General features: G+C 30.4%; 1 protein-coding gene across 6 annotated transcripts; it reads left to right on the top strand.

Moving 5' to 3' along the window:
• The first annotated feature begins 9,609 nt into the window (after positions 1-9,609).
• On the top strand, positions 9,610-20,009 carry LOC112710510 (phosphoinositide phosphatase SAC2). 6 transcript variants are annotated; one of them, XM_025762757.3, is made up of 17 exons: positions 9,647-10,290; positions 11,866-12,070; positions 12,192-12,357; positions 13,073-13,298; positions 13,664-13,740; positions 14,027-14,214; positions 14,309-14,406; positions 14,518-14,651; positions 14,734-14,862; positions 15,072-15,435; positions 16,631-16,752; positions 17,140-17,253; positions 17,520-17,684; positions 18,014-18,157; positions 18,414-18,512; positions 18,822-18,909; positions 19,536-20,009. In XM_025762757.3, the coding sequence occupies exons 1-17, from the start codon at positions 10,183-10,185 to the stop codon at positions 19,626-19,628; spliced, it is 2,520 nt and encodes an 839-aa protein (XP_025618542.1). In that variant the 5' UTR covers positions 9,647-10,182; the 3' UTR covers positions 19,629-20,009. The 6 variants fall into 6 exon arrangements, with proteins under 6 accessions (XP_029144753.1, XP_025618542.1, XP_025618541.1 ...); XM_025762756.3 differs by having other exon boundaries at positions 14,731-14,862; XM_072202631.1 differs by having other exon boundaries at positions 9,737-11,528; positions 14,731-14,862.
• The last annotated feature ends 606 nt before the right edge of the window (positions 20,010-20,615 follow it).

Raw genomic sequence — 20,615 nt, 5'->3', positions numbered from 1 at the left:
CAATAGAATATTCCTAATTCCTCCTTCTTGCGTCGATGGCTTTTCTCTCTTACAATAATTATTTTAATATTCCTTTCTATTATTGAAGTAAACGCTTTGTTTATTGACAATAATAGTTTTAGTGGGTGTTTTAAATAACAATTTTTGTTACCATCTATTTTCAAGGATCATACATTGAGAAAGAAGCATCATTCATCATAGTCACTTATAATATTAAACACAATATTTTACTTTTACATCATTTTTTTCTTTTTATTTTGTAAAAGAATGTTCATATTGAATTCATTGTGTCATTTGTATGGAGCTTTAACGTTCAATAGTGAGAGGTAAAAGTAATAATTAATTTCAGATGTAAACTACCTAGTATACGAATATTTTTATATTGCTAACAAAAATAATAATTTTAAAAATTACGAATAATAAGTTTAAAATTTTAAAAATGATAAAAATAATAAATATATATTCAAAAAGATTCTAGAGTTTAAATTTTGATATAATTTTTTATAATTATAATTAAAAAACGAGATTTTTTAAATTTAAAATTTAATAATTTTATGTTAACTGATTTTTGTATTTTTGCGAATAACTAATTTTTCTTAAAAAAGAAGGGATAAAAGAGGTCAAGACATTAAATTTTATACTAACGTTTTGATTGCACTTTTTAAATATATATTTAAATATTTTTACAAAAATTTGTATTTAACACATAAATCATTTTTTGAATATAAAAATTATTTTTTATTTTTTAAAAAATAAATGTTTTTTTATTATTCTTGTGACACTACTTTTATATATTTTCATTCTTGAGAAAATCATAAACATTGATTAAAATTGTCTAATAAATGAATCACTCATCTTTATACTTAGTGCAAATGATCAACATAGTGATAAATTAAATTACGGTAATGTTAGAAAAATAAAAAAAAAAGTTAAAATTTATTTTATAAATAAGACAAATTTTAGATATTATTAACTAATTTCTTTTAATTATCAAATATTTTCGATTAAACTAATACTACTATGATATATATTGATTATGATAGCTGCTATAAATTTCAAAATTAAAAAGATTTAAATTGTTACGTACTTGCCTTATTTTTCAAAAATGTTATTATTATAATTCCAATAGGATAGTTGTAATAATTTTAATGTGAAATACAAAAATATTTGATCATTTTAGTATTTTATAAAATTGTGGTAACGTTTTGTAATAAAAAATTTTAATTATAAAAGAATAAAATATTACTGATGTTTTATAATAAAAAATATTATTTTAATTATTAAAATATAAAACATCATTAACGTTTTATAAAAAAATATTATTTTAATTGAAAAAATACAAAATATCACTGACATTTTATACATAATCATAATAGTATTTAATACACCATTTGATTCATCATCAAAGATTTCACCCCTAATATATAATACAATATTAAAAAAAATTCTAATTTTTCTTTCTCCTCAGATGTACCCAAAATGATATATATATATATATATATATATATATATATATATATATATATATATATATCTTACTTACTAAGATTCAAACTTCAAACTTTAGAATTATATTTCCCTCTAATTAAGTAGCATGCTGACCTTATTAGGCTGAGATCACTTTGACAAAATAATATTGATTATAAGCTTGAAAACCAAACTTATAGTTTATATAAACAACTTAAACTTTTTACATATTTGTTTGTGTACAAAAAATTGTACTTGCATATTTAAAATAATTATTATCCTACCATATTTAATAAATATTATATTTTACAAAAAGAATGATTTTTATGTATTATTAACTTATAAATAAATTTATACTATTAGTTTTTTAGTTGACAGAAGCATACATTATTTAAGAATTTATCAATAATTGCATGCAAATCCTTAAATTTCTCTCGGTGAATATCAGTATAATTGTCGCCAATAATACTTAGAATCTATTCAGAGGTAATTAACCTAGAATGATGGAATTTGTCACCTCACGAAGTTGACGAACTTCACTACTTCTGGTTCTTTTGAGTGAATAGTGAGAATTTGTAAACACACTTTAATATTTAAGTTAAAATAAGTTTTAGAAGTAAGATTTTGAGAATAAGATAAAATAAAATATTGAAAATAAGATATAAAAGATATAAATATAAAATTTAGTATTTTTGTATTTTATTTAGTGATAAAGTAGAATAAATTATGAAAATTTAATTTATTTATTTTTATTTAAAAAATAAAAAAATTATAAAAAATTGATAAGAATAATAAACGAAAAATAAAAAATAAATTATGTTCTCTGTTAGTGTTTTTGTGTTTTTCTTATCAGAATGAATACAAAATATAATAATTCAGTGTCTCTAGAAATAATATCTCTGTACATATTTCATATGTCAAATACGATTTTGTATCTCAGTGTTCCTATTTCAGTGTCTTGTTCCTATAAATAAACACAGTCTTAAGAATTGTGTGTGTCATACCGGGAGGAGTCTGAGCTCCCTTTTATAAATGTTTTTTCTTCCTCCAATCTTCTAAATGAAAAAAGATCATATGCGATTTGTATCCGAATTTAAATGCTGGCGAGGGATTTGAGGTGATCCAGAAAATTTCGGGTACTTGGTTCAAAGAAGACGAATTCGACTTGAGGGCCAAATCGTTGTTGGACTGCTAAGGCCGGAATCCCGAATCCGTAATAAAATCTAATTAAAACTTTTTTATTCAAAAGTTTATCGCCTTTAGTTTGTCTCTTATACATTTCATTTGAAATCGAATTTAGAGTTCTATATTTAATTTTCACATGCTCTCCAAATACTATGTAAGGTTGATCGGATAAATTTAATAAATCCAACTAGAGGCAGAACTAGACTAATTATTTAAGAGGGTAATATTTTAAGTGGCAAAATAAATTTCTATTATTAAAAATGTATTTAGTAAAAAGTGTAAGTTACATTCTATAATTTTTATGAAATATAAAAATTATATTTCAATTTAAAATAAGATATTTAAAATTTAGAACAATAATACTAATATTACAATATTAATAATACAAAATTATAATTAAATAGTTAAATAATAAAAATAATTACATAAACAAAATAACATATAATTATATGCAAATATATTAAAAAATAAAAATAATAAAAAATTAAATAAATAATCAAATATATAAAAATATAAAAAAACAATCAAACAAGACTAGTAGAAAAATAAAATTAATTTATTTAAATTAAAATATACTTTATCTATTCTGTTATTTATCTATATACAATATATGATTATGTGTCTTAGTTGTTAGTTTAAATAGTTTTTTTTTATAATAGAAAGAACAGTAAAAATAGAATTGTTTTTTGGTAAAAAAAAATGGAGGACCACTTGTTAAATTAGAATTTTTTTTAATCTACAAAGAAAAATAAGAGTTAAAGTCTCAAAGAGTAAAAGATAAAAAAGTTAAAGAGATTAAAAAAAAATAAAAATGTGCCACAAAAGTAAAAGTATTTTTTTGAGTAGACGAGTACATTGAAAAGATAATAAATTTATATTTTATTTTTTAAATAAATTAGATTACAATATTTTCTTAACACAAAATAAAGATGTTTAAATTTTTTCTTTTATGGATTTACACTATATTAGTAATGGATTGTATTTATAATTTAAAAATAAAACTGATTTTTTTTTTGAAAAGGGATGGTATAATATAATTTAGGAGACTATTTCTATAAAAAATTATTTTTTATTAACAAAACTATAATTTAAAGGATCATTGTCTTTGAGAGTCTCCGTCTCTGTATCTAACGAGTTTTTTTTAAACATGACAAAAATCTTCATTGGAGTAGATACTTGCGAAAATTTACCTGTTGGGAGCAGGTATGAGGGGTGTTTTTTACCGCGGAGACGGGACATGGAGTCACGTATAATAAACGGGGAGGGGCGCGGGTAGAGGTCCCCGTCCTATGGAGATCCGTTTAACCCCATTTATATAAAAAGACCAAAATACCCTCGTATATATATAATATATATGACTCATAAGAATCCTAGCCGTAAAAAATTCATAACTTCAATGCTTCAACTTCACTGCTTCAGAGAGTTTCCTTTCTTCTCCTCTCCTTGTCAAACCCTCAGCCTCTCCTCTCCTGAACATCCCCGACCGCCACCTTCCACCCCCTCAGTGGCTCAGTCACTCACCGCACTGTCAGTTTGTCACGCTCCCACCCCTCCCGAGCTCACTGTCAGTCCATCATGCTCACCGTCAAGCTCACCTCGTCTTCTTCTCCTCGTTGCGTCATCGTCGGTCGGCGTCTTCTCCTCGTCGGTCACCGCAGCAGGGAGTGCGTCTTCGCGTCAGAGCCTCTTCGCATCAGAGCCTTGCCAGGTCTTCTCGTCGTTTGCCACCTCCTACCCCTCACCACCAAAATCCTCTCCTTTCACTCTCGAGGTCACTGGTCACCGAGGCAACAACATCGCGCCAGAGCGTTTTCGCCATCTTCGCATTTCGTCGTCTTCGCGTCAGGGTCTTCCTGCCGTTAGAGCCTATTCGTCATCAAGCAAGATCGTCAGTTTTTTCGCTGTCTTCGCGTCAGAGACTCCTTAAAGTGATTTTGATTCTGTTAGCCCTAATTTATATTTCTGATTCTGATTTTTGTGATTTTGATTATGTTCTGATTGCTGTGGTACTTATTATGTTAATTATTTGCTGTGATTTTGATTCTGTTAACCTTAATTTATACTTCTGATTCTGATTGTTGTGATACTGATTATGTTAATTATTTGCTGTGATTTTGATTCTGTTAACCCTAATTATATTTCTAATTCTGATTGCTATGATTTTAATTATATTTCTCAATTTTTTTTCTGTTTTTTCAATTTTTTCTTTTTTTTTTTAAATCTGTGGATACCCAGATCCCTGACAGATATAGAGTCCCCGTTATCCGTTGCGGGGATGGGGCAGAGACGGGGACAGGTAATGGAGGTGGGGGGTAGGGGGGCATATCCTCGCCTCGTGGGAACTCGTTGTCATCTCTAGTTTTTTTTTGAACTAATGCAATATTATTGGCATTAACTTAGCTATATTCTAAGGCTTTGTTTGGATATAGGAATAAAATGAAAGGAACAAAATAAGAAGAAAGAAAATTAAAAAAAAAATAAAATTATTTGTATGTTATTTGGATGAAGAGAAAATGGATGAAAAGAAAATAAAGAGAAATTTTTTTTTGTTTGGATAGAATAAAAAGTGAGAAGAAAGAAAATCATAATAATATAAAATTACATTAATATCATTATCTATATTATATGTAAATTATAATTTATTAATAATAAGAGATAAATGTGTAATTTTATTCACATTTACCACATTTTTCTTCATTTTCATCTCATTTGTGGGAAAAAAATATTTTAGTGAGTCTATACTATTTTTTTCTTTTCACTCTATTTTCTCTTTTCATCCAAACAATAAAAAATTTACTTTTTCATCTATTTTTTTTCTTTTATTTTTTTTCCTTCAAATTTTCTCAATCCAAATAATGTATAAAAGAGAAAAGACAAAAAAATAATTTTTAGTCAATTAATATTTGCTAATTTTAGGATTTAAAATATATAATTTAAAATAAAAAATAAAAAATTTATGATTTAGTTTTTAGTACCTAAAATAAATAAAATAATTTTTAAAAAATTAATTAATAATGATTGAAAGAATTAGTTATCTAGCATAATTTATATTAAAAATATAAGACAATTACATGCTCTTCTTTTATTAGTGTTTACATTTCTCATGTTGTTTTAAAAAATTATTGTTATATCCATTGAATTCTTGAAGGTTGATATTTTAATTATCGGATTAATAATTTCGTATCATGGTATTAAAACTAAAATTGACATTAAACTTAAGCTAAAATGTTTAAGCTTTAGTGTTTGGATTGAAAATCAAAATTGTTGGCTCTTTTTTTTTTATCTAAATAATATTAATTTTTTTAAAATACGTATGATTTAAAGAAGAATCAAAATGTAGAAGATGAATTTTGCGTAGACAAGGCGTATATAGTGAAGGAAATAAGAGACTTGTAATAAATGAGCAACTACAAAATTAATTAATTAATTTAGTAATTTAGAGCATTTGTATATTTATAAAGTTAACATTAAAGGGGTGTGCTACACATTCATGTAATTATGTAACCAAATTGGCCCAACTTCAAACAGAGTGACGCGCATTAATGACGAGTGAAAATACGCGTCTGAAAATCCTTCGTTACTTCACGCTCATTATGAAAAAACGTTACTTCTTCCTTAACACGAAACCGTTACACGAAACCGCTCATTCTCTTCGAATCTCTCTCAAAATCACTCAAACTTCAGTCACGTTCTCTACGAAAACCACTACTAGAGAAGAATCGCGAGAAGATTTGGCAAGGAACAACTAGAAACAAACGAAAACAGCAACAGAGATTCGCCTTCCTCCTCCTCCTCCTCATTCTCCTCCTTCTTTTTCGCGTTCCTTCTTCTTCATGTGTTTTCTCCTTATCTTCATTCGTTTGTTGTTATTGCTGTTGTATTTTTTTGTCTTTTCCTCTTTTTCTTCCTGGTGAAGAAGCAGTAGAAGGTGAGGAGGAAGAGTTTTGAATTGTGTAGAGCAGAAATAAACTGAAATGGCCAACTCCACTGAACCGAACATCATTCATATGCTAAATAAAATGTCATAAACATTTAATCATCAAGAAAAATATTTCTACATGCACAAGGACTCAATTGAACACACTAACAATCAAGTAAATCAAAATGAGCAACTCCACTGAACCGAGCAACATTCATGTGCTGAATAAAACGGCATAAACATTCAATCATCAAGAATAGCAATTTTCCATGCAAAAGAAGTTAAGTGAACATGTAACAATCAGGTAAACCGAAATGATCAACACCACTGAACCGAACACCAATCATGTACTGAATAAAATGTGAGAAGAAGAGGAAGAGGAAAAGGAAAAGGAAGAGGAAGAGGAAGAGGAAGAGGAAGAAGAAGAAGAACCTACGTGCGCGAATTTGAAAGAAGAAGGAGGAGGAGGAAGAGGAGGAGAAATACTATTCTTATTGATTGAAAGTTGATCATCATTTATTCACCACATGAACATTGTTCGGTTCGGTGGCCTTTGTGATTTTGATTCACCAGATGAATGCTGTTCGGTTCGGTGGCCTCCTTTTACGTTGTTCAGTGTTTAAGATTATTGTGATAGCATGCAACAATCATTTCCTAGATGTCTCAACGTAATAACCTCATTCAACTGATTTGAAGTTGAATCATTTATTGTTTCCATTTAGAAGTGTAGATCGAAGAAGAAAACGAAGAAGAAGATGAACGACGGAGCTTATTACGTTAAATTCAATGCAGATCAATAATGAAGAATGCGAGCAGAGAAGAAAAATACGAACAGAGGAGAACGACGAATTTTATTAGGTTGAAGAAGAAGAAGAACGAAAACGCGAGAAGAGAACAAGGTTTACATTGAGAAAGGTTTACGTTGAGAAAGGTTTATCACGCAACAGAAGGTATACGTTATATACGTTATATGAGGCGTGTGTATAATAAACGCGTAAGGGGGTTGAGGAGGCGTGTCTGATTGAAGTTACTTGGATAGCTTGGATGAAAAAATTACATGGATGTAGAGCTTTACTCAACATTAAATAAAATTTGATATTTTTATGGGTAGGATAAAGTAGAGTAAAATTTAGAATTTTAGAGTGTGAGCAGGGTTAAAAAACTTAGAGTTGAGAGATTTTCAACCCGCAAATAAAATACGATAGAATTTTAATGAAATTTTTAACTTACGAGTAGGATTAGGAAAAGATCTACTCTACTCTACTCATTGCTAGCCCTAACTTTGAGTGGCTAACAACAACAATAAAAACTCTAATTTTTGAACAAATAAATTTATATAAATAAATAAAAAAATTATGTACACAAAAAATTAATTCTTTTATATATATATATATAGAATTTAATTTTAATGTATTAATAATGTAAAATATTTTATTGATACTGTTAAAATAAAAAATAATTATTTTTGCTGACATAATATTATATATAAAATATATATATAAAATTATTTTATATTTTTAATATATTAAAATCAAATTCATAAATATATATTTTATATATATATATATATTTTAAATTACTAACTAATTTAGCGATTGATTTTTTAATATATGTCACGTAATGATAAATTTTTTACGTATACGTAATGTAGTGATAATTTAACAGTAACATTAGAAAGGTAATATTTTAAAATTACATAGGTATTCTAGTAATAATTAATAATCATCAAATAAAATAATTTTAGAATATGTAAATTATTTTTTTTATTATTTTTCAAATATGAACGTAAATAAAATAGTGATTTTAGAATCGAGATGAAAGATCACGTTCTTAGAGGCGAATAAAATTAATGAAGTGTGAGATGGTACACAAAATAACAATTATTATTACAAGACTACGGAACCCCAATACCAGGGGATTCAAATTTTAGAACACATTGAAACGTGGTAATTCACGTGACATGAGCGAAATCAAGCATGGTAATTTGGTAACTGATTGCTAATAAGGAAATTAAGATACCATTACTGCATGCTGACAAAAAACTGCTACCACATACAGAGAGAGAATGTGGGTACCCATCTCAAAGGGAGCCGAAATTGTGCTGTCCTTTTAATTTCATATTTATTATTTAATATAACTCATTAAAATTTATTTCTTACCAAATATTAGGGGAACGATTTAAAAATTATTAATCAATATTTAACTAATTTTTTATTTTTATACTATTAAATTTTAAAATTTAAAATTTAAAATTTAAAATTTAATATTTAAAATTTAAAATATTAATCAAATATTTATTAAAAATAATAAATTTTGTTAGCGATGTAATGTAACAATAAATATAGCCATTTTTATTTATGTGATATCTTTTTTTTAAAAAAAATTTATGCAAATATACAATCTGAAAAAATCAAGTATAATTATATGTAGAACAATATTATGAAAAATAAGAGTGACAATAATATGTTTCAAAATAGTTTATATATACTTGTGAATACTAAAATGAATACTAATACAACTATTCTATTTAAAGAAAAATAATAATGTCATTTTCTTTTTTATAATATCAATTTATACATGACTCTTGCATTGTATATTTATATAAATTAATAAAAATATAATATTATTAAAGTAATAATATTAGAAAGAAAAAATAGTTTATATTTATTTTATTTAGTATTTATTTATAAAAATAAATATTAAATAAAATAAATTTAGACTATTTTAACTGACTTTTTATTTATTGTATCCTAAATATTAAAATGAGAGTGAGAATATTGATTTCTTATATATTATTATTATTAGAGTTTAACTATTATATATCTTTAAAATACATGTTAAGGTTATTATTAGTAAAAATATTATTAGTCTTATTTGACAAAATAAATTCTCATCTTCGTTTGATAAAATGGCCAAATTATTAATATATTACTATAGATGTTAGGTCATTTTATCAAACAAGACTAATATTTGAAAATTTATTTTGACAAAAACAAAAAACTAAAATCTATTTTATCAAAATTAAAATTTTTTCAGGTGTGTGACGATAAATTAATATTATTATTATTATTATTTGAAATTTCTATTTTTCTCTTTCACATCGTGTGGATGCATTGTTGTGGCAAAGCTGTGACCTTTTCTTCTGTTTTCTTCGCTGACAATCTCATTCATTCATTCATTTTTCACTTTCTTTTCTTCTCTGCGCCCTCTGCAACCCAAAAAGCTGCTTCTGATTCTCTTTCCGCTTCTCCATTCCCCAAAACCAAACACCTTCTTCTCGATTCATCAGCTTTTCTATTTCTTTCCCTGCTTCCTTTTCCCCTTTTTTTATTTTGTTTTCTTTTCTTCTCTGTCTCATTGTGTATCTAAACAGAACTTCATGTTATTCTCCCATTGATGTAAAATTTTGAGCTTTGTAATTTCCTTTCGTTTTCTCTTTTGGCTGCGCTTTTGTTAAAGAGCTTCTGTTTAATTTGATTAAACAGAAGCTCTTTTGTTGTGTTTTTAATTTTATTCTTGTATTTTGTTTGTGTTGATCTCTCTTCGGAGAGTAATTTAAGAGAAAAAAGAAAAACAAGGAGCTTAGGTTGAAGCTCTGGATCTGAATTGTGATGGCGGAAGAAAAGGAGAAGATTCAAAACCGTGTTGTTGTTGTTGACGATGCAGTTGAGTTGAAGTGCAGCTACATGCAGAAGTTCAGGCTCTATGAAACTCGCTCGGTATATGATGATTCTCTATAACCTTTCAATATTTCAATTCGTATATGCATTTTTCTTACTTCGTCTTTTGACCATGATCTACCTATGGCGTTGTTTTTCTTTTTCTTTTCTTTTCTATAACCGTGTTTCTCTCTGTTTGTTTCTTAAAGATGCTGTAATCTCTCTCTCTCTCTCTCTCTCTCTCCAAATTCATGTTTTCATAATCAAATGGATTTGTATTTTCTTTCTCTATGAGCAGTTTTGTTTTTGTGTTTTTTGAATTGGGATTTTGATGCTTCCTGTTTATTAAGGTGTGATTCATGAGTTGTTGTGTATGTGAAATCTGAGAATTTTCACAAGATGACATTGATCTGGATTTTTATGCTTCTGATTGGTTTCCATAATTGTGATTTGTTTTTTCATTTATAATTTTCATGATGTATGTCATTGATGCTATATGATTGTCAAATGATTCTGTAGCAAATAGCTTATGGCTTGTGAATTCGTGTATTCTATTTGACCTTGTTCGCTAGCTTCGTGTTCATTTTCGCTGAATATGTCCTTTTCAATTTTGTGTGATGGATGATTAAATATATTAACATAATTGTCACTTTGATTTTATTAGCACTAAATTCAATTGGCTTCGCAGTGAAAGCTGCCTGTGATATCTAGTGATTGTGTTTATGCCAATACTTGACTTTTTTACTATGCTCTTCTTAAAAGGGAAACTAGGGCTCTTTCTTTCTGTTCTTTCATCAATTGCATGAATCTGGTCCTATATAGTAATGTTTTCTTGCTAATCAAAATAGTAATTTTTGCTAATTTTGGAATTTTATATTGCTGACCTTTGTTATTAGAAGGATTGCCACTACTTGTCCTTTTCAGGAAAAAATTGAGTAGTCATGCGAATATTATCTGGAAATTTTGATGAAGTTGGGGCAAAATCCAAAAGAAGGCCCAAAACAGTTGAATTAAACCCACACATCATTCCTTCTTTAGAAAGTGAAACCTAAAAGGCAAAAATTGATAGTCACATCCTTAAATTTGACTTTACCTTAATCTTCAGCATTTGTCACCTTCATCTATCTCTCTCACTTTTTATGTTTGTTTTTTCCTCACCTATTCTATGCTTAGGGGCAGAATTCATAGTGTCCTAGATAGATATCAAGCATTCTTTCTCTCATCAGCTAACATAATGATAAGCTGTTGGTTTGTTTCTTGCAAGACAAGCAATTGTAGCTTCTTTACAAAATCATCTGGTATAATTTTGTACTTATATGTTTAAATTCTTAGAAAAGTTGGTGGACTGCAACAATTATTGTTGTAATCTGAAGTTTGTTTCAACTTTTTTACTGTTACTTTTAACGCTATTCATTCACATTAGAAAAACCACTTGTAATCTAAAGTTTTGCGTTAATATGGAGTGATATTTATAGCAAAGCTACATCTTTCCATTTCTTTAATACATTAATAGCTGTGATGTACTTTTTCCTTTTAAGAATATCATCCTTCTTAATTTGTCTATGACTCTATGCACATTATACATGTATAGGGCAATGTTGCAGTGTTCTTATTATTATTCTTTTTTACATGCAGAACTTTTATATGATCGGAAGAGACAAAAGCAGAACCTCATGGAGGGTCTTGAAGATTGACAGATTGGATCCAACAGAACTAAACATCACTGAAGATTTGACAGTGTACTCAGAAATTGAGTGTTGTGACCTTCTAAGGCGCATACACGAAGGAAACAAGTCAACAGGGGGACTGAAGTTTGTTACAACTTGTTATGGAATCATTGGTAATTGAATCTTCTATCATCTTCTTCATATGAACAAAATTGTTATTATGGTCTTGTGTCCCAAAATACTGGCTATAATAATTAAGGTTTCCGTCATCTTATTATATTTTTTTTTATCTAGGATTTGTCAAATTTCTTGAGCCATACTACATGCTTCTCATAACAAAGCGAAGGAAAATTGGCACAATATGTGGGCACACTATATATGGTATCGCAAAGAGCGAAATGGTTCCAATCCCACATCCCACTGTGCGATCCAAAATGGCATATTCTAAGGATGAAAACAGGTCTTTAGTCAATTTTGCATGTAATTGTAATACGTCTATAGCACATATAAAGAGACATCTGAGTGTAGCATTGAGAACTATACCCTGTGGTTTGTACATAGTTGAGAGTTATGTTATAAATTGTGGGTTTTCATTTGTGTTCATTATGTTGTGTAGTGAAAACATTCTGTTAGAACATCATATTTTAGCTTTGTTGAATTCTACAGTTTGGTTTCCTTTATCTGTTCCTTAGTTTTTGTTTTTGTTTTATTTTTTTATTGTACCATATATGTTGATTGTCTCTCTTCAGTGTGTATGCACAATGTGGGCTTCCTCAGGTCAACCCTATCATCTTTCTGTGGTACTCTCTAATTGTCTCTTTTGAAGTAGAAATGATAATACTTCTTCAAGATTTCCAAGTCGTGTAGTTTGTTTAGTGTATACCTCCATCATCCGTTTCATGTTATACATTTATTGTCAGTTCATTTCCTGCAAATGTACAGGGGCAATCTTCATTGCTGTTATGATGTAAATGTAACTTTTTGAGTGAGACAAGGTATTGCCAGGGTTTCACTCAGGAGATGGCTTTCGTTTCCTTTTGTATCTTTTTTCAATACTGTTGGTTATAGTTAATTGCTTAACAATTTTATTTTATAACTATTTGTTTTCATTTTTATTTAGTCATATAATAATCCATCTTATTAATGGGCTTTACTTTTCTTCTCTTGTGACTTAGATACAAGAAGCTTCTGTGCAGTGTGGATCTTACGAAGGACTTCTTTTTCAGCTACTCATACAATGTCATGTTTAGTCTTCAAAGGAACTTAACCGATCATAATACAACAGGACAGTCACTTTATGAAACACTGTTTGTTTGGAATGAGTTTTTGACTCGTGGAGTCAGGAATAATCTCCAGAATGCTTCCTGGACAGTTGCCTTAGTTTATGGCTTTTTTAAACAGGTACATAACAGATTCCCCTTTTGGCTAATGGATATGTTTAGTTTTTATCTTCTATAGATTAATTTTGTTGTACTTTATCAGCAATATTAATTTCATTTGAAATGTCTAGTTTTTACCATATGTAACTTTGTATATGCTATTGCTGGCATTTTATGTGATAAGAGTTAATGCTGCAATCATTAAACCATGGATTAGTAGTATTCACACAAAATGATAATTTAATGTAGGCAGTATTTTTTATCGCTGTATTGGTGTCATCAAGCCTCTCCTATAAGTGCTAGAAAGAAATGCTAGAAATATCTATTCCTCATAAAAGGTTATGCATTTTCTTGTTGACAGTTGTTCATTTATGGCATGCTGTGTAGGTCAAACTTTCTATTTCTGGCAGGGATTTTCACTTGACTATCATTGCTAGGCGCTCGCGGCACTATGCTGGGACAAGGTTTGTACTTTTCCAATCCTTTATATGAGTTTGTCACATGATAAAGCTACATTCTGTTTCAATTCTTTACACTTGCAATCCTTGAAGATATACATCTGCTTTTGTTTATATTTTAATTTTTCTAATTGAGGTTTTTTTACTGGTTTCTGCCAAGTACTTCAATCCATGAAATTCATGTAAACGGGTGATTTATCACCCAGAAACTTGGCATTTTCCTGCAAATTTTGGCATTTTTATCTTACTTATTTCTTGACATATTCCTTGCTTGCTGTATCTTGTGATGCAGATATCTGAAACGAGGAGTGAATGAAAAGGGAAGAGTTGCTAATGATGTTGAGACAGAGCAAATAGTTTTTGCAGATGCCCGTGATGGAAGCCCGATGAAAATAAGTTCCGTGGTGCAGATCCGGGGTTCAATCCCTCTGTTCTGGTCTCAAGAAGCCTCGCCATTGAACATAAAACCTGACATTATATGTATGATATGGAAGCAACTATTCTCTGCTTGTTATGGCTTGATTGTTGTGTAATTTTTTCTGAGAGCTTTTTTGCTTCTTTTTTCTTTTTCTAGTATCAAAGAAGGACAACACCTTTGAAGCCACAAGGCTTCATTTTGAAAATCTTGTTAAGAGATATGGAAATCCAATTATCATATTGAACTTGATTAAGGTAGGCAGCTTCCCATTTCTAATGAACAGTTAGGAATATTGAATTTCTCGGTTGTGTCTAACCTCTAAACTAGAATGTTTTCTGATTTTCATTTTTTTTTTTTTGTTCAAGACACATGAGAAGAAGCCACGAGAAACTATTCTGCGAGCCGAGTTTGCTAATGCTGTTAGGTCTATCAACAAAAATATGAAAGGGGAAAATCGACTGAGGTTCCTCCATTGGGATTTGCATCGACACTCAAGACGGTAACTTGCTCTTCTCTCCAACCGTTTCAGTTTTTTATTCTTGGGTGTTATTTTGACTTTATTGGATCAATTACTTCAGCAGCAAAGCTACTAATGTGTTGACCCAACTGGGGAAAGTGGCTGCATATGCGTTGAAGCTGACTGGTGTCTTCTACTGTTCCCTGACACCAAACTTGACACCAGAGGGACTGTTCCAATATTCCTTCACAGGGTATGTTCTATAACAGCACTTTGGATGCTGTTTGCTGATGTATTTTCCCATTGAATTACTTTTTATATATTTTGATGATTTATTAGATGATCTTTGTATTAAGCAATAACCAGGAATTTTTCTGCTTGTCTCTGCAGCAGTTAATAATTGCTTTTTGTTTGAAGTACTAGTTAATAATTTTATTGGTGATTTTATTTAATATAATGCAGGAATAAGAATTCCATTGGTAACTCTCTGACAAAACAAGCTAGCATGGACAAGGATGTTGATAGGGAAGCAGAAGTTAATAATTGTTACTATAGTGGTGATGAGAACAAAGAGTACAGTGTCAGACCCGAGATGCTTCAAGCTGGGGTCTTAAGAACGAATTGCATAGACTGCTTGGATCGTACTAATGTTGCTCAATATGCTTATGGACTAACTGCACTTGGACGCCAGCTGCAAGTTTTAGAATTCAGTGAATCCCCATATATTGATCTTGATAACTCTTTGGCGAAGGAATTAATGGCAGTCTATGAGTCCATGGGTGACACATTAGCTTTTCAATATGGGGGCTCTGCAGCGCATAATAAGGTAACCTTTCCAACCTTTGGGCTTCATGAATTATGAAGTCCAGTATGGGATCAAAAGTCGTGTGCATGATGACAGGATCTACTGTCAAGGATCAACTATTCGAAAAGCTTAAGCTGTTAAGTGAAGACCTGCGAATGATTCTTAAATCTAACATTCTGCTTCATGCAAGAGCCAAATGGCCCTGAAGCATGGACAATGCACAGGATCACCTTCCTTGTGCTGAAATCTAACTTTTATATAGGGGTGAGGACAACCAAATTCATGAGTCACGACCATCTGTTCATAAAGACCAACTTTCCAAAGGCTTAAGTTTTTAGGTGAAGGTTCATGAATGACTTCTCTATCTAACATCTACATCTTACTTTTTACATAAATTTAAAATGACATATGTTAACCTATTGTTGAAAGCATGTTGCTTTTATTATGTTCCTAGGAAGGGTCCATGTTCTGATGAAAGCATGCCTTATCTTGCTAGGGCATGTATTTCATTCACAAGCTTCTGATGTAGGGTTTTATTTGTTGCATGTCTTGGTAGTTTATGGATGTAGTTATTGCTCTCACAATTAGTAGAATTTCTCATGCATCTTTTTCATCAAGATATAAAAACATATATCCCTAACTCTTTTTTTACCATAATAAATTTGAAAATGCAAGTATTCAGTGTCAAAATGGTATTTCATATCTTAGGAAAATGAGTTATTGGCAATAAGACCCCTAATAATAATAATATCTTTCGAGTAGAGTTGGTGATAGTCATGGGTCCTGTTGTTTAATTGTCATTTGATTGTTGTGGGCCTTGTGGCATTTGGTTGGGGCCACCTTTTAGTCAATGCAATGCATAGTGGTGCATGGTATTTGGTGCTTCACTCTTAAGTAGCCACGAATGTTGTGCATAGTACATCCTGTCTTCTCAATGTATGGCCTTTCTTCTCAGCATCTGACTCAAGAAGTGGAGATCTTAATTATTGGTATTTCTGCAAGGTTTCCACTACATCATGTGCACCCTAAACGACCTATTCGTATTCGCATTGTCTCGAATTGTGTAGGAGGGGGTTGGGTGGAAAATGACCTCATTAGCTTGACTCTAGGATTGTTCCTAGCGCTTGATGCAATGCATGATAGTTGTAGCGATCTGCACCTTATGTAATGAACTTGCCTCTTACTCTTCCTATTTTCTCTTGATCTTTCTGTACAGATATTTTCTGAGAGAAGAGGTCAATGGAAGGCGGCAACACAATCCCAAGAATTTCTTCGAACTCTGCAGCGCTATTACAACAACACATATGCCGATGGTGATAAACAAAAAGCAATCAACATGTGAGTCAAATTAGAGCCCATCTTTTAAAAGTATATTTACATAACCATTTCCTTAATAAATTTGGTGTAACATTAGTTATTTATATATTTATGGAGAAAACAATCAATTTGGTCCTTAAGTTTTCACCTGCTAATCAATTTGATTCATGAGTTTTATAATCGTTAGTATACCATGTCAATATGCCACACGAAACTTGATGGTCAATCCCGCTAACTTGATTCTCAGTTATAAAACTTGGGAACAAATTGATAAGTTTTCAAACTCTGCGATGAAATTGATTAGCAGGCGAAAACTACAGGACCAAATTGATTGTTATATCGATATGCATGCTATTTACATTGGGATGAATTAACTTATGTCGTATTTGATACTGTTTTTCTTGTCAGATTTTTGGGGCATTTTCAGCCACACCAGGGAAAACCGGCATTGTGGGAGCTAGATTCAGATCAACATCTCACTGTTGGAAAGCGTGGTGCATTCCCGGAAGATGAAAATGTCAGGTATATAATGGGTTGTTTAGTTACACGATTTTTTTGGTGTTATCATGATTAGGGAAGCATCTGAAGGAGAAGTGTGTATCATCTGTATTTTTTTCATCCCATTAGAGGTGAAGGATTTCACATGACCTTGTAAATATTTCATTTCAAAGAAGCTACCCAAGTACATGAGAATACACTTTATCTGTCCCTCAAGGATTTATTAAATAAAAATATATTAAACCTTGCCTGGGCAGGGGGTCTATAATGCTATTCTTTTATTATGGTAGGCCAACTATTAGACGATCACTTTCCGATGGTAACATTAAGGACAGCACAATTAGGGACTTGAATGTCACAAATTGTCAGCAGTCGTCTAACATACCTGACAAGCATCGTCATTCAGAGTCCACCCCAGACATCTTTACCTGTGGAAGTGCTATATGTCATTGCAGGTATCATAATTGACCTTTTTCATAATGCAAAAATCTCATAGCCATGTTTAGACACTGGGGGTTTATACTGAATAGCTGTCTGTTTGCCAAATATTTGAGTTTCTAAATTCTAATAGAAGTTTCCATTTGTAACTTCTTTAGTTCAAATTGCATTTAAACAATTATCTTCCTTCTTGATTGTTTGGTGAAAAACTGAATTATTGAGAAGCTTTTCGGGATTTCCCATATAATATTGATAAGGTTGTCTAATGCAGTCATTGATTGATCCTATTGTGATTTATGCAAGACATCAAAATCTTCTAACTGTTGTGTTTATCAATATCATACAGGCTTATATATGGGGGAATGGTCAAGGACCAGTATTGCGACACTGATCACATTTGTTATGATGAACACGGAGACTGCTCCAACTTCGTAGATTTGGACTGGCTTTCATCTTCTGGAAACTCTTGTGAAGAGGAATTACTTGAAAGGTAGTTCTAAAACTTTGATCAGTGCTTGCTGATATACATATGTCATATTCTTGCCACTTTTCTTTCACTTAACGATTCAAAATGTGGTCATCAAATCTTGATCAATCATAGAGGGGTTCTGAGAACGAGGAGATACTTTTGTCATAGCATAACTAAATTTCAATTCCTTTGGGAGGTTCATCTATGAATTGAAAATAAAATAAATAACCAGTGAGGAACTAAAGTCCTGTCAGCTTTTTGTTTATGCAATACTCAGATCTCATGCAATTATGGGGAGGAATATTTTGACCTTGGAAGAGAAAATAAAGAGGGAGGGAAGACATTTATTAGCAAACGTTAAGGTTTCCAGCCAGTGGTATATATAGAAAACTTCACTCATCTCCTGCTATTAGCATTTTAATGAAACAAATTTATTTGTCATGAGAAAGTTACTGAATTCTAGTTTATTATCTTTCAGCTTTATGCTGGAGGAATTCTCAGGAGGATATTGATTTATTTATTTATTTTTCTATAACTGAATTTGGGGATTGGTTTGGACTTTCCATGTCTAGTGTCAATTGACGCGGTTATAGTGGATCGTCATTAAAATTGACCCTATCTTCGAATAATAATTTGTTTGATTGTGATGATTGACCAACTACCTTTTTTTTTATTATGACTACAGGTCAACCAGCATCTCATCAGAGAATATTGTTAATGAGCTAAGAACTGAGATAAATACATCTGCTAGTGACTCTGGATCCAGCATGAAGGTTAGCATGCATTGTTATGTCGAGATTTATCACACAATATCATAATTTCCTTTAATTCATGAAATATTTATATTAACGAGTTATTGTCGATTAAAAGAAAAAGAAATAATTTTCATAGCATTTCATTCCCTAGTTATTAATACTCACCAGTCACCAATGAGTTTTTCCTAAAATTGTAGTTCGAACATCAACTAGATACTGCACATTTATTATCACAGTTTGTGCTGGACTAAGAAGTTCAAGGTCTTTGTTTTGTTGTATATTCATCTTTTTTCCTAGCTTTATTTGATCTTCATCCACCATCTGTGTTAAACTCGCTTCTCATAATCTAGCCATGGTTTTTACCATCAAGGGTTTGCTGGGGATGATAATAGAGAAAAAAAAATTTCATTGACAGGTTTTTATGTGTAAATATACACCAACCAAGCTCATCTATAAAAAGTTTCACCCCATTTTAACCACCAACCCAGTTTGACCTCTCAGTTTTTTTTTCTTGGACTGTAACCTAAGAAGTATTTTGTTATTAATATCAAAGTAAAATTCTTCTAACGATGTGAGAACCTGATTCATGTGCATAAAGTTGACACTGAAAATAGGAATTAAATTATGTTTTTAACGTGTTTCAGGGGAGGCAGAGTGTGGAAGAGCTCCATAAACAAGGCAAATATTCTGAAAGCTTTGAACGATGGGTAAATTATGGAGAGATGCTTTTTGTTTGAGACCACTGATGTCATTAGTCATGACCTCCATCATCCCCATCCGAAGGATGTGGGTTCTTGACTTTGCTGTACAGAAAAAAAAAAAATAAAGGGTAAGATATCATCCTAAAGAATAATATATAATATAGAAGTGACAACAGCTGAGAGAAGCTGATTTTTTTGAAAGGGCACTTTGGTAGCAATTTCTATAATTTTTAGTTTTTTACCTAAAATGGAGCGTCTATGTGGGAGGTAAATGTAGATGTCAATAGGTAAATTCATTTTTCTACCTTCCATCAAGTCCTGTTAGGTGCATATTCCTGGGATAATCATGGAACCGTGTATATAAATTTTCATTTTTCAAAATTAAAGAGAGAAACATGATAGATTATGCTCGGATTATTATCAGTGGTTTTACGGGTGAATTTTCTTTATTTAAGTAGAAACAAGATGATTATAAGAAAATATTTTTGGTGAACTAACTAATTTTCTGAATATTTGTAGAAATAAAATAATTAAATCTTTAAAGTACTTTCAGAAATACTAGTAGATGCACTGGCGACTCTTCCAGCATAACATGTCTTCAAAGGATACTATTTTCCTTCCATTCGAATTTTAAAATTAAAAATACGAAAGATTAGTTTGAGTTGGCTAATAATGTAGTTGGCTTCCTAGACTTTTTCTTTAACAAAATTATAATCCCACTATAGGAATAATATTTTGATATCAAACATCAGCCAATTTTCATACGGGATCTCAATCAATTAGTTATAAAATTTTTGTGCTTGCTCAATAATTTTGAAATACATGTCTTTCTTTGAATTTTCGATTTTTTTTCTAGGAATGCAAATTATAAAATAAAAACAAAAAACATTCTTCATGGAATCATTTCAACGGTATCAATAATCAAATCAATTGAATTTGGATCGTTTCTTAATCAAAATAATCAATTATTATTCACATAACCTTTCACTATGATCATCACGTTAAAAAGACTGCTTGCATGAC

Source organism: Arachis hypogaea, chromosome 9, assembly GCF_003086295.3.
Source record: "Arachis hypogaea cultivar Tifrunner chromosome 9, arahy.Tifrunner.gnm2.J5K5, whole genome shotgun sequence".
Lineage (NCBI taxonomy): Eukaryota > Viridiplantae > Streptophyta > Magnoliopsida > Fabales > Fabaceae > Arachis > Arachis hypogaea.
The sequence above is the reverse complement of the archived record's forward strand: the minus strand, read 5'-3'. Positions and strand labels throughout refer to the sequence as shown.